This window comes from Schistocerca serialis, chromosome 1, assembly GCF_023864345.2.
Source record: "Schistocerca serialis cubense isolate TAMUIC-IGC-003099 chromosome 1, iqSchSeri2.2, whole genome shotgun sequence".
Taxonomy (NCBI): domain Eukaryota; kingdom Metazoa; phylum Arthropoda; class Insecta; order Orthoptera; family Acrididae; genus Schistocerca; species Schistocerca serialis.
In genome coordinates this window covers 875,752,419-875,765,475 of record NC_064638.1, presented here as the reverse complement: position 1 = coordinate 875,765,475, position 13,057 = coordinate 875,752,419, and the positions used below count along the sequence as shown (strand labels likewise).

At 37.1% G+C, this 13,057-nt stretch overlaps 1 protein-coding gene across 1 annotated transcript in view; it reads left to right on the top strand.

Moving 5' to 3' along the window:
* The first annotated feature begins 869 nt into the window (after window positions 1-869).
* Window positions 870-13,057, top strand: part of LOC126442717 (calponin homology domain-containing protein DDB_G0272472-like) — a 38,351-nt gene continuing 26,163 nt past the window's right edge. Inside the window, exons 1-2 of the mRNA XM_050090779.1 lie at window positions 870-1,303; window positions 1,384-1,528. Of these exons, the coding sequence (XP_049946736.1) occupies window positions 1,495-1,528 (34 nt within the window). The 5' untranslated portion in view covers window positions 870-1,303; window positions 1,384-1,494. The remainder of the gene's footprint in view (window positions 1,304-1,383; window positions 1,529-13,057) is intronic.

Genomic DNA, 13,057 nt, shown 5'->3' with positions numbered 1-13,057 from the left:
CTCTCTCGTCCAATCGAATTATTTATTCACTTTCTCAGACAATGTTCTTTTGCTCTGAGAATATTCTCCGGAGTTATTCTCTTTTTTATTCGTACAGCCCACTATATCGTTGCAGCAATTACATAGTTATATTCACAAGGGTTTAAAAAGGAAACAGAAATTAAACCTCCCATAATCATGTATAAATATTGATTGCTTCTGCAATAGCACCCCTGAGCAAAATCTACAACCATAATTTATGGTGTATTTATTTGACTAACTACCGCTATATCGAGAAATTTACTGGTGTAAATATTTATCGTATTATTTGAGCGACATTTTGGCCGTGCTGTATCTACATTCATCTCCGTGACGTTTATTGTACATTGTGTCACACTTTGTGCAATAAAGAATATATATTGTGCAGTCTTTTAACATATAATATGTACACGTATACTGGCGCAGTGCAATGAATATTTTTATAAACCTTAGTCTGTCATTAGCATGTGTGTTCAAAGATGTCGATAGCAAGTGGCATCTAATATTTATACTGGAACTATGACCTGTTTAATATGATGTTTATCGCTATTCCACTGTCGCAAAGCATCACGGTATAGCAATGGAACTTGGCCATTAGCTCATTGATAAAAAATATATTGGGGTATTTTCTTAAAACTTTTAACCCAATTCCCTGTTTTATTTTGTCTGTCACAAAAGATAGGGTATAAAATTCATCCTGAACCCAAAAACTGTCGAACAAGCTCAAGTGAATTGTTTGCAAACACCTCTCTCCTCTCGGTTTTCCTGCTAGTAAGCGATGTTTGGTCTGGATAAAAGATGCCACCACCATCGGTCGGAGATGTGTTGTTGCTGTTTGTGACGCCATTTTACTAACCTTTTAGGCGGGGAAGTGTTTTAGAAAATAGGATTATAACAATATGCTGTCGAATATTGCGGTGTAAATGCAGTAAACGTAATCTGCAGATCATAATTGATGTTGAGTGGCGAGTAAATTTTCTCTGAGAACTGAAAGAGTGCGTGTGTTTGTAACGAAATACTGAACGTAATGTGCCAGTGAAGTAAGAAGGGAACCGTGGAAAGCGTGTTTAAAATTGTTTCTTCCTGTTGTTGACTCTCGCAGTGTGACTCGCAGTACACTGCATACTACCCAAGTCGTGTTCCTGAGGTCTGAAATAATTTTGTCAGAGTATAGATGGACGTGCGAGTGAAAGTTGTGTAGTCATACATACCTAACATCACATAGCAAATTTTCCTTTGTGCTCGATAATGCAGTAGGATTGTTGCTACCATAGCGGACTCAAAAGTAAGAAGTTCTTATAATTAATTAATTCTTTGTCAACATGTCAATCAACATGATTTAAGAGTTTGTTCTTTACTTTGCAGGGATATGCTTTTTTGTTGGATAGAAGAAATTGTTTCGTGGAGTGAGAAAGTAATTCGTATTGAAGAGAATGACTGTAAGATGAATACGACTGGAATATTTGATTGCGGCCTATGAACCTTATCTTGGCGATTATGGAGAGCACTGGTATTGTTTTATGCAGCTTAATACATAATTATCATTTCATTGCTGCTTTGTAATAACCATACTCTTATTGTATCACAGTCTTTAGGGATGTGTGTGGCATTATTATTTGTGATCTGCAAGTGTGTGTGTGTGATTGTGTGTGTGTGTGTTTGTGTTTGTGTTTGTTTTTTGGTCTTAATGCAATGCATATATTATGCGCCTGAGAATAATTTTATGGGGCGATGAGGATACACTTGAAACAAGTTGTTATTATTACCAGGAGACCCGATTATGATAGGCCTATTCTTTTTGTTGTTATTCACCTGAGAATTAGTTTATGGTGCCATGAAAACACCCCTGAAACTTTTCTTTGTTGTGGTTGCTGTGAGGACGCACAATGTATCATGTCCTTTTTTGTTATTGATATGTTAGTCAAGATGCTAGATATTGTAGAGCTCTACATTTCGTCTTCTATAAGCTCTTAACTCAGACATACTTTAAGTTAATAAAGTACACATAATTTTATTTTCTTGATTGATAACCAAATTTTTGTCAGTTTGCCTGTTCACATATGAATACAGAAAGTTAAATGGTGCATGCCATAAAATTTTTTACTGCAAGTGGAGAGGAAAGGGAGAGGGGTGATGTATTTATTTATTGTATGGCTTTTGGATACATTAAAGAAATGTAGAGCATAATATTATAAACAAACATCTAGAGTATTTACAGTATCTATTGACTAGAGTAGCCGGCGGAATGTCGTATGCTCTACAGTCATATGATCTTGCAGAGCTTTCTTCTGTGATGTTTCTGATCACCTGTGGTTCTATGCAGTCACATAATGTGGATTGGGGAAGGGGGGGGGGGACCACTGCATGTACCTTGTTATCTTCTAATTCTGGTTAGCATTGACCCTGTTTTGCATGGCAAGTCAATCCCTTTGGTTTTTGGGTAACAAGTCATATTGTTATTTTGTAAATGCAGCCCATTCTTGAGTCAGTTAATTAGTAAAGTTGAACTTGTTTTCCACCACAAGCTTTGCTGTTATTATTGGTGGTTGTCTAAAGTGGAGTCAATAATAGTTTGCATAATTGACATCTTGATAGATTGGTAGGTTTTTAGCATCCATGATCTTTTTGTACACTCTTATGACAGCATTTATGGTTTATATTTGAGGGGGTGGAATGTAGCCTTTACTGGTAAGCATTTCATAGGTGTTTATTTGATAGCCCAAGCAATCGTTCTTGTGGTATTATCTAGATGGACTTTTATCTTTTGTGCATATGGGCTGTTAGCCAAACTGGGGCTCCAGTATTCAGCTGTTGAGAAGACAAAACCCAGAGTAGAACGACATAGTATGGATTCCAATGCGTCCCAGGTTCTACCACATAGCTTTCGAATGATGGTGTCTCATCTTTTCAATTTTTCGGTTTGTCGTGTTGGATGCTCTCTGTAAGATGAAGTAGGCCTATAGTCAAGTGTTACTTCCAAGTTCTTTTATGTTTTATTAAGAGTAAGTGTGGTGTTTTCAAACTGTATGTTGAGTGATCATCCAGCGAGTTTATTATTTAGATGGATGCAGGAAAACTCCATTTCAGTGGCATTCGGTTGGAGCCTCTGTTTGTGAAAGCACTATCCCAGTACATCTAGGCCTACTTTAGGATTTCTTCTGACTGTTAAATTGAAGTGCACATTGTTGCAAGTACCTAGTCTTTGACATAACTTTTATTGATTCTGTTTTGTGGCACATCTGCAATTCACATGCTGAAGAGAATTGGAGCTTGTACTTATCCCTGTGGTGAATTTGCTTGGAGAGCTAGTGTTGGATCATATAAACACTTGGGACTGTCAGTCGTTTAGGATATTATTGAACTGGGTGGGCAATTAACTTGCTTGGAATTATGTGAAGGAGCTTATACATAATGATTTCTCTCCACACTGTATCATAATCCCACTGATAAGTGAATGAACACAGCTGCTGTTTTAAGTTTTCTTTGAAATCCTGGCTTGATAGAAATGGTGTGGTACAGAACTTGACCTAAGCAGCTTTATTTTGGCTGGAAGCCTGCTTGTTTCACAGGGATTGCAAGTAACTTGTTACTGATTCTATTATGGTTAAATTGTTTTAGTAGCTTGTAGATCCAATAGCTAGGTTATTGGCTGTCAGCTGGTTTCCAGGTTTTAATCTAGCAATTATCTTAAAGTGTTTAAATTCTTGTGGTATATTGTGGGTTTGTACAATGTCTGTGAAGAAATTAGCTGCCTATAGTTTTGTATATTTGCCCCACTGTTTATTAGGAATTTAGGGCAGGTGTTATCAAACCCTGGAACTTTTCCTGGCTAGGCATGTTAAAACACTGTTAAGATTTCTTCACAAGTGAAGGGACAGAATTGTCCGGTTTCTGTAGCTTCAGCTTATGGGGGTTTGAATTCTCATTTCATCTTGATTGTATGTGCTATTAGGTACTCTGGATGTTGTTAGTAGGTGTGAAGCATTGGCACTTGAGGGAGGGGGGGGGGGGGGGGGAGATGAATGATGATGGAACTCCTGTGATGGAAAGTGCACAGTAATTAAAGGAACTTAACAGTACTTTCCAAAATGTTCATTGGCTGGTTGGGCCATAAGATTAGTGATGGTTTCTTGTAAATTCTCAAAATCATGTCATTTTGAATGAGGATGTGCATTAAAATTTTTCATCATTAGAAATGAGTTTGGAAGCTTTAAAAGCAATCAGAATGCATGGTAAAATACTCGCTCTAGGTCGGAGGTGAACTGTGGTGTGTACTATCAATATCAGAACTGAGCTGAGTGGTGCAGTTGTTAACACACTGGCCTCACATTTGGGAGGTGGTTCAAACCCCGGCCAACCACAGAGATTTAGCTATTCTGTGTGTTCCCTAAATTGCTGCAGGCAAATATTGGAAGAGTTGCTTTGAAAGGTCACAACCAATTTCCTATTTGCTTTGAAAGGTCACAACTAATTTCCTATCTCACTCTTGAAATATTATGAACTTACGCTCCATCTGTAATGATCTTGATATCAATGGGATTTTAAACACTAATCTTCCTTCTTTCTGTACCTGTTACTTTGTATATGAGTTCTCTTACTTTGTTTCCTGTGAAACCATCTGTGGTCAAGCGTCATTCTTTTTGTAAGAATAATTTGTGACACGTGTTTAATTAGTTCTGCATACCTGACATGTCTGTTTATGTAATGCCCCAATGGGTTGTTGACCGAGCGAGGTAGCGCAGTGGTTACACACTGGACTCGCATTCGGAAGGACGACGGTTCAATCCAGCGTCCGGCCATCCTGATTTAGGTTTTCCGTGATTTCCCTAAATCACTCCAGGCAAATGCCGGGATGGTTCCTCTGAAAGGGCACGGCCGACTTCCTTCCCCATCCTTCCCTAATCCGATGAGACCGATGACCACGCTGTCTGGTCTCCCTCCCCAACCCAGCCAGCCAGCCAATGGGTTGTTGGCTGCTGGGATATTATTGTAGAACTATTTTAATGTGTAACTTTGTTAGTGTGAAAGAAAGATACATTGTGATTGTAAAAATTATTTTTGTCTGTGTTATAGATTGACACTCACTATCATTAATTTTTATTCGAGCAGTTTGGAGGATGTTTTTTTGTTTTAGTTGTATATATATTATAGTAAATGTTGACATGAATTTTGTTTAGAGGCTTACTTTTGTGTAGCTTATCTGGTTCAAGTGTCATAGTGAACATCCCCCCCCCCCTCCCTCCCCCCCGCAAGGCCCCCTTCTCGCTTGTGCCAATTCTCAAGTGATCTTGATAGTTTAAATCCCTAGCTGTCCATCGAGGTGTAGGTTTGCTGCAGTTAACCTAAATTGCTTAAAGCAAATGTGATGGTGCCTTTGAAAAAAGATGTGGCAGATTTGCTATCTACTCTTTTCAAATCCAGGTTGTATCCTTTCTTTAATGACTTCATCAGAAACAGGACTGCAAACACTTTTCTTCCTCCCTTTCCACTGATCAAAATCTTTCAGCTGATCCTTTCTAAAACATTATGTATACTTGGGTCAAAATAACAGTGAAGGGAGAAAGCAAGCAATGTTCTCTGTTACCAGTGTGCAGTAAGCCTGCATCAGCAACAGCTTCAGCCATTCCGGAAATGTTCATGGTCTCCCTGTTGATGTGCAACACTGTGTTCACATTGCCATTTCATATCATCACAATTTGACCCCTAGCTTTAGACATTGTATGAAGTAGACATGCTGCAAAGGGAAAAAAGCAACAAAAATGAATTGTCAGCTGCATTTGTAGTTGCAGTTGTACTCTGTTGTTGACTATAACCAGCATAAGTTGCAGAACAAGATGACAGTGTTGAACGAAACAGATGATTCTATCAAATTCATTCCCTGTGGTTGCTTGTTGGTATGACAGCTGTCCTATAAACAATTGTCCATCAGTTTTTTATTATAATCTAGTTATAGCTTTCCCAGCTAGCCAGTTATGCAAGCATTTGGTTTAGTTCAGTGGGTATAATTCTGTTCAGTTAGATCACACAGTTAAATTGTGACAGTAGACCACAGAGAATTAGCGGAGGACGTACACGCAATTGGCATAAAAGCAAAAATTCCACTGTTACACTGTTGCGAAAAAATTTACTTTTTTGTTCTTTTTCAATATTTAACACGTGATACACATTTTACTTATCATTGAAGTAAGATCCAAGTATCTGCGATATTTTTGAGTCTCGGGGAGCTGATGAGTGATTGATAAAATTTATTTTATTCTATGTTAGATGTTTAAACTGCCTAGTACAGATTACTGAATTCGTGAAATGAGAAGTTTGTACCTCTCCTGTTGACAATAGAGACAACTCTTCAGAGGCTATATCATAACCTAGGAGTTCACTCGTAAAACTACATTTGTGCATATTAACCAGACAATTTCTGTTTGAAAAGTTACAGATGTTGTGTTTAACTTTCATTAGTTTCTTGTATCAATGTAGTAAGGAAAGTTCTGCCAGAATAGAAATATTTACACATAAAGGAGACCTCTCATTGAATCGCCAACAGGCACACACAAAAGAGAATGAAAATTGGCTAGCTTTTGGAAATCCTTTTTTTGAGCTGGAGTACGACAGTATGAAACCTAGTACTGAATCATAAAGTAACAATTGCGTCAATTGTGATACATTCAGTGCGAGTGATTTTATATTCATGTGGAATGTGAGACAAATATGTCCGTGAAATTGTTCAACTACACAGTTTTTTTTAATAATCGGTCCATATAGTAAAATTTGCAACTATCTTAGATGCATGAAATGAAAGCAATACAGATGTAGGTTTGGTTGGTTGAGTAGGCGGAGGGGATCAAACAGCGAGGGCATCGGTTCCTCAGATTAGGGAAGTATGTGGAAGGAAGTCGACCGTGCCCTTTTAAAGCAACCATACCAGCATTTGCCTGAAGCAGTGTAGGGAAATCATGGGAAACCTGAATCAGGATGGTGGGACACAGATTTGAACTGTTAGTCTTCCGAATTCGAGTTCAGTGTGCTAACCACAGTGCCACTTCACTCGGTGATAAAGGTGCATAACTAGGTCCATTTGGCATTTTGCATCATTCAGTTTAAAAAAAAAAAAAAAAAGAAGAAGAAGAAAAGGGGCTGTTGGATTTACCCCATTAATTTTAAAATTATTCAAGTATTTAGTAAGCAAACAGAATTTTACAAAGTATTGAACTTTTTTAAGCTAATGTATAATAACAGAAGCTGTATTTGCAGTTTTTCTTTTCAAAAATTGCATTTGCATTACTCCAACCCCATCACTGACAAATCATACCTTTTATACAAGTGATCTGTCATTTGGGTTTAATTTTCTGTGTTTACTCATTAGAAAATGCTAAATATGTACAGTCCAGAATACTGTTGTTTAGGTGTAGCATGCTGTTGCGTGTAACACCAAGAATTTAAATATTATTTCATCACTTGTATAATCTAGAATCTAGCATCTAATGTTTGCATTCTCAGACTGCGGAGGTGCTAACTGCCTGCCTAGTGGTAACTGGCTCTTCATTCTACATGTTAGGACTTAAATTAAGCTAGTCTCTGCAGTCTTGCTTTCTTCAACCTCTTACAAAACATTTTCTTCTTCCCGTTTTCTATCGGGTCATTCTACGTCAGGGGGACCAGGGGTCCCCACTTGACCATCTCCAAATCTAATGAAATTTGGTGTGGAGGTTGTGTATGGTCTTTGGTAGCTACATACCAAATTTCAGTTCAGTATCTTCAGTGGTTGAATTCTTAGGGGATTTTAAAGAGAAGCCACTCACCTCCGCATCCTGTACAAAGGTGCAAATGTGCCAGGTTTGCTAGGCTTTTTTAAAAGTTCTAGCAAACATTTGGTCATTTGCTTTAATACACACAGACAACTTTTTATGCTGAATCACACCGTGGCAAAAATTAGGGATTTAGCCTTACCTAAATATAGATCCAATCCTCTAAAGCGGCTAAAAAATTCATCGTGCTATTCTGAGAGCCATGGTTTGACCGACCAGTGCTACTTTTCATATGAGCCAATCGTGCCAAAACTTCAGATGGCTATTCCTACACATGATGTCTATATATGAAACAAATTTAAGTAGCATTGGATGCCCAGATGAAAAGATATGCATTTGCAAAGTTGGCCAAAATTTTCTACTTGCAAATTTTAGGGTATTTTTTGGGGGCAATATCGCAACTGTCTATTCTTCAATCCTTTTTTTTCCTTGTCACAGCTGGATAGAGCATTCTTTAAGCTTTCAAAGCTATATTATTTAATTTCTGGATCTTTCAGTTTGACAAGTAAGAATACATTTCAAAAGTTATTATTTTAGCGCTTCGAGAAGATAGAAAAGTCAAATATTTTCCTCATTAAGTCCCATAATTAATTATTTTTATTTGAGTGTATAAGTCAGTTTCAGACATTGCTGTAACACGACATAAAAACAGTTATAGTACAAAACACAGAAAATTTCCAGAACAAAAATATTAAAGAGTCATTTCCAATTTCGTCACTGATAGATTGTGGATAACTGTATTGTCTCCTGGTGACGATGTTGATGGGGTTTCTACAGTCATGAAAATCTGTTGTTCAGCAATCCAGCAGGTATCTTTAGCAGTCGGCCAGTAGAAGGAACGAGCATGGGCGTGTCGGTGCATAAAGCTGATGAGGACGTCTTATTGTCCATGTGAAACTTCAGAAGCTTCCAACCCACGAAAAATTGTGGTACATACAAGTAACATACTGTCCTGGTTGTAAACCTGGAATTGAGACTGCTGGAATTTCTTCATCTGCTTCGAAGGAGTTAACTGCGAATGCTGTATCGTCATTGGAAACTCTGCTTAGTCTGAGCTGATTACAATTAATTGATTTTCTCTTGTTCCAGATACTGTATGCCCCGTGGTAAACCTTGTTTCTTCATCTGGGTGGATTTTTTTCAATTTCTTCTTTTGGTGCACAGAAAAGCTTTATGCCTGGAATACTATCATCACAGAATTTGAATAAATCATAGGGAGTCAATATTTGGTTACCTAAAGCCCTCTGCAGACTAGCACAGGCTGCAAGTCCTTTCGCTGTTCTGCCAATGCCATCATGAGGCAATTTACTGTGACTTGTTCCAAAAAAATTCCATTTGGCAGTGATGCCAAAATACTCTTCGTGCAGACATAAATTGATGAAATTTTTGAAATTCTTATATTGAGCAGCTGAATCATCACTAAAGTAATAAATGTTCATAATGTTTTCAGTCTTTGTCTTTATATATGCTGTTAACTTTATTTGAAAGGCATGGACAGCAGTGATAGTATGACAGAACAGTCGCTGACCATACGGATGCCAATACTCTTTAACATTCTTTGCCATCGAAATAGACATCAGATGGATGAAATGTGGCCTGACTATTCTCCCGCTGGAATCCTTGCACAGTATCCTGAACAACAAATGAATAATTCTCAGCAAACTCTATCAATATAATTAATTCATTTTCTGCAAGATTTCTTTTTAGCTGCTTAAGATATAAACTTCGGTGTTCTGACACAAAGTGATGGCTTTTTTAACCGGTAATTTACAAAATCAGTGCCTCCATGGAATCTTCAACAGTTCTCTGGCAAGTCCCCAATGTGCATATGCAAGGACGGACCCATTGCTCATGTTCCATTGTTTCTTCAGGGTCATAGTCTTTAAAAGAGTCTTCAAGAAAAGCCTCTAGTCACATTTTTCCTGGACGTTCCTCACAGTGTTGTAGCATACAATTTTTTGATTCCAAATTGCATACAGTTTTTTTCATCAAATCCTTGTAGTCATCTTGAATGGATGTTGCTGAAGCCAACATTAATTTGACATTTTGATGAATTGCACATACACATATTGAATGTGACCCAAAAGCACCAGCGGTACTACACCATTTTGGCCTAAGCTCACAAAATTTTAAGAAGCTTAGTTCATTTCCATATTGCTTACAATAAGCAAAGGCCATTTCTTTAAGTTTCAAAGGAGCAGGCATTTCTCCTTGTGAATCTTTCCTCATTAATTCTTACTGCAACACAATCCTTTTTGCCTGGGCATAAACAAGAAAACTCATCATCTTCAAAGAAAGTGAGGACATTTTGTTTTATTTCATCAGTGAACTTTTTCCTCTTTTCGGTGTGCAGATGTTGCCAAAATCCCATCTTCTATCTTTAGTTTCCTAGCCTTCTTTACCATTTTAGTTAAACAGCAAATTCGTTAGCCATTTTTTCAGTAGTGCAGCTATTTGGGGCCAAGGTCAAAATTTGAACTTTACTGCTATCGCTTGAAGTCTGAAGTTTAATCTTAAGTTGTTCAATTAAGGGGTCCATACTTTTACATTTATGGCACTCTTCCATTTGTATCTGAGCAATAACTACTTGGCTCACACCAGCAGCTGTGTCAATTACCTTAGTAATGCTGCCTTTGACTTGCAGACCTTTGCACTTTATGTATGCCATTGAATCCCTTTCGCTGATCTGTTGAAGCTTTAGTAGTGATTCTCCAAGTGATGATAATGAAGTGTTAGCAGTAAAGCAAGCATCAACAACATCCACATCTTCAGTGGATGGTGATTCTTGCTTATCCTAGCAGGATGATTCTTTTTGGGCATTTCATGTCTACATTTGGCACAAATTTTCTGACCAGGTTTAAAAACTTAATTAGTCAGTAACTTCAACCTATTAGACATTGCAGTGTTTACTGGTGTTCGATCCTTCTTGGTTATATGTTTTTTTTTTCCAAGTGGGTTGCAGAAATTTTGCAGGAATTGAAATTTTGTCGTCCACAAAGCATTCTGGTCTGTACAAATTTGGGCGTTTTCAATAAAACCAAGCCCAGACCCACATTGAAGGAGCTCCTTGTCAATTGGTGACATTTCCTTAACTGATTGTAGTTCCCTTTTGCCATGATAGAATGGTGATGACTTCAGACAATGTTCAGTGTTGTTTTTATATAAAATATACAAATTAGGCTACCAAATCATACTGTTTTAGTGCTTACCTTCAGCTACAACAATGATGACTGATTATTCAAAAACTCAGTACTCAACACTAAGATTGTACAGTGTCAACATCAAAGATTACACCACACAAAAGACTGACACTGTGAAAATTGCCAATAATGAAAGCAGCCATTGAAAGTGGTGATACAGCAATGTATCTCACTGCTGTGAGGATAGAGCCTTAAAAATCTATTGCTGCTTTAAAATACCAATGGAAACTGAGTGACAATGCATTGTAGGGTTAAAACCTTCGAAAGCAACATAACATTCCACTATGATCTTCTAGATTTTATAATCTTGAGGGCACTTTTATTATATTTATTTTCTACACTGCAAAATAATGTAAAAAACACTTCTTATAACCATAGTTACTTTCCCTAAACCACAGGAAAATCTTATACTATTAAAAGACACTACAATTACACATTTTTTGATTTACAACTTCAAATTGTATTAATTTATGTATTTATCAGTAATCCATTTTTCCTACTTTTGGTAGGTATTCTCACTCGTCAATATGCAAGATCCAGAAATTAAACAATATAGCTTTGAAAGCTTAAAGGATGCTCAATCTGCACCAAGGGTGTGGGTGTGTGTGTAATCGTGCACATATGCATGCGTAAGTGGGTGGGTGGGGGAGGGTGATGGTTTATAGTAGTTTTCTTCATCTGTGAATCATGGTTACAAAAATATTGGAGTATTACGGTTTAAGAGCAAACAAATTGAAACATAATTCACATGTGCGGGTTTTATAGACTTGAAAGCCTAGTTTGACAGACATGGTATAGGTAGTCAGTCACCTGTGACCAGTCCAGCATTTGATTGAAGAATGTTAGTAAGATAAATTTTTGTTAACTCTGCTGTTTTTTGGCAAAGGAAGCAACTTTTACATACCACCAAGAGAATATAGGTTTAATAAAAACTTGTCAGTGATGACACTTCCCCGAAGAAAAATGAATAAGAAACCTGGGGACAACAAACTGCCATTGCTATTGCAATTTCAGCCGTCTCCTGTACCCCAGCGTATTGCTAATAATTATTGGCTGGGATTGAAACTTGCCAAAGGATTTAATGTCAGTATCTCAATGATCTTAGAAATGTGGAAACAATTCACAGCACACAGTGTATCATCTTTTAATTCCCAACTCTATACAGAGTGAAGGACAATACTTTTTCATCTCAAATATCTTTCAGTTCATCAAAGATATTGATAATGTGGTCTCACCCTGGCAGACAATTTACAAGATCTGCGAATTGAGTTATTTTTGTATTTCTCAAAAAAATTGTCAAGTTTCAGTCCCAGCCATTCATTATTAAAAATACACTGGTGAATGGGACTTCATCAACATTACAACAGAAGCCACAGTTTATTTTCACTAGGATTCTTACTCCTTTTTCTTTTTCCTCTGAGAAGTACCATCACTGTCAATTTTTGAGTGATACCTTACTTACTTCTCTTGTTGCCACATTAAAATTTGCTTCTTTTGCCAAAATACAGTAGTGTTTACAAAGATTCATCCCACTAACACACTAATGCAGTTTAAATGGCAGCAGAATCCTGAAACAATATAGTACTAAGCTAGCAGGTGAGGGCAGAACAGTTCGGTAGTTCAAGAAAAAGACTATTCTCAACACAAAAGTATATTCGTAATTTCTTTGTTTATGATGTTTGCAATACCTAAAACAATTCTTGTTTCATCAACTATTAACGTTCCTTAAAAATTACATTATTCCATTGAAAAAGTTTGTAATTACTTGCATCTTGTGGTAGATAAGGTAGTTTCACATATTAACCATATTGCAAAATGCTCTCCTTTTCACGTGCTATCATTTACCAGAATCTTGTATTGATATCTCAAACTGTTTCTTTTTTTCCCTGGCTTTATCATCAGTGCATATGAGTGGAAATAAGTGTGCTACAAACAATCTGTTTTCTTGAGATTGGAGATAGCTTTAGATCTCCTCCAAGTTAAAAGAATAATTCAGTATGTTAGCTAAATTTCATACACAGCAGTGTATGAGTATGA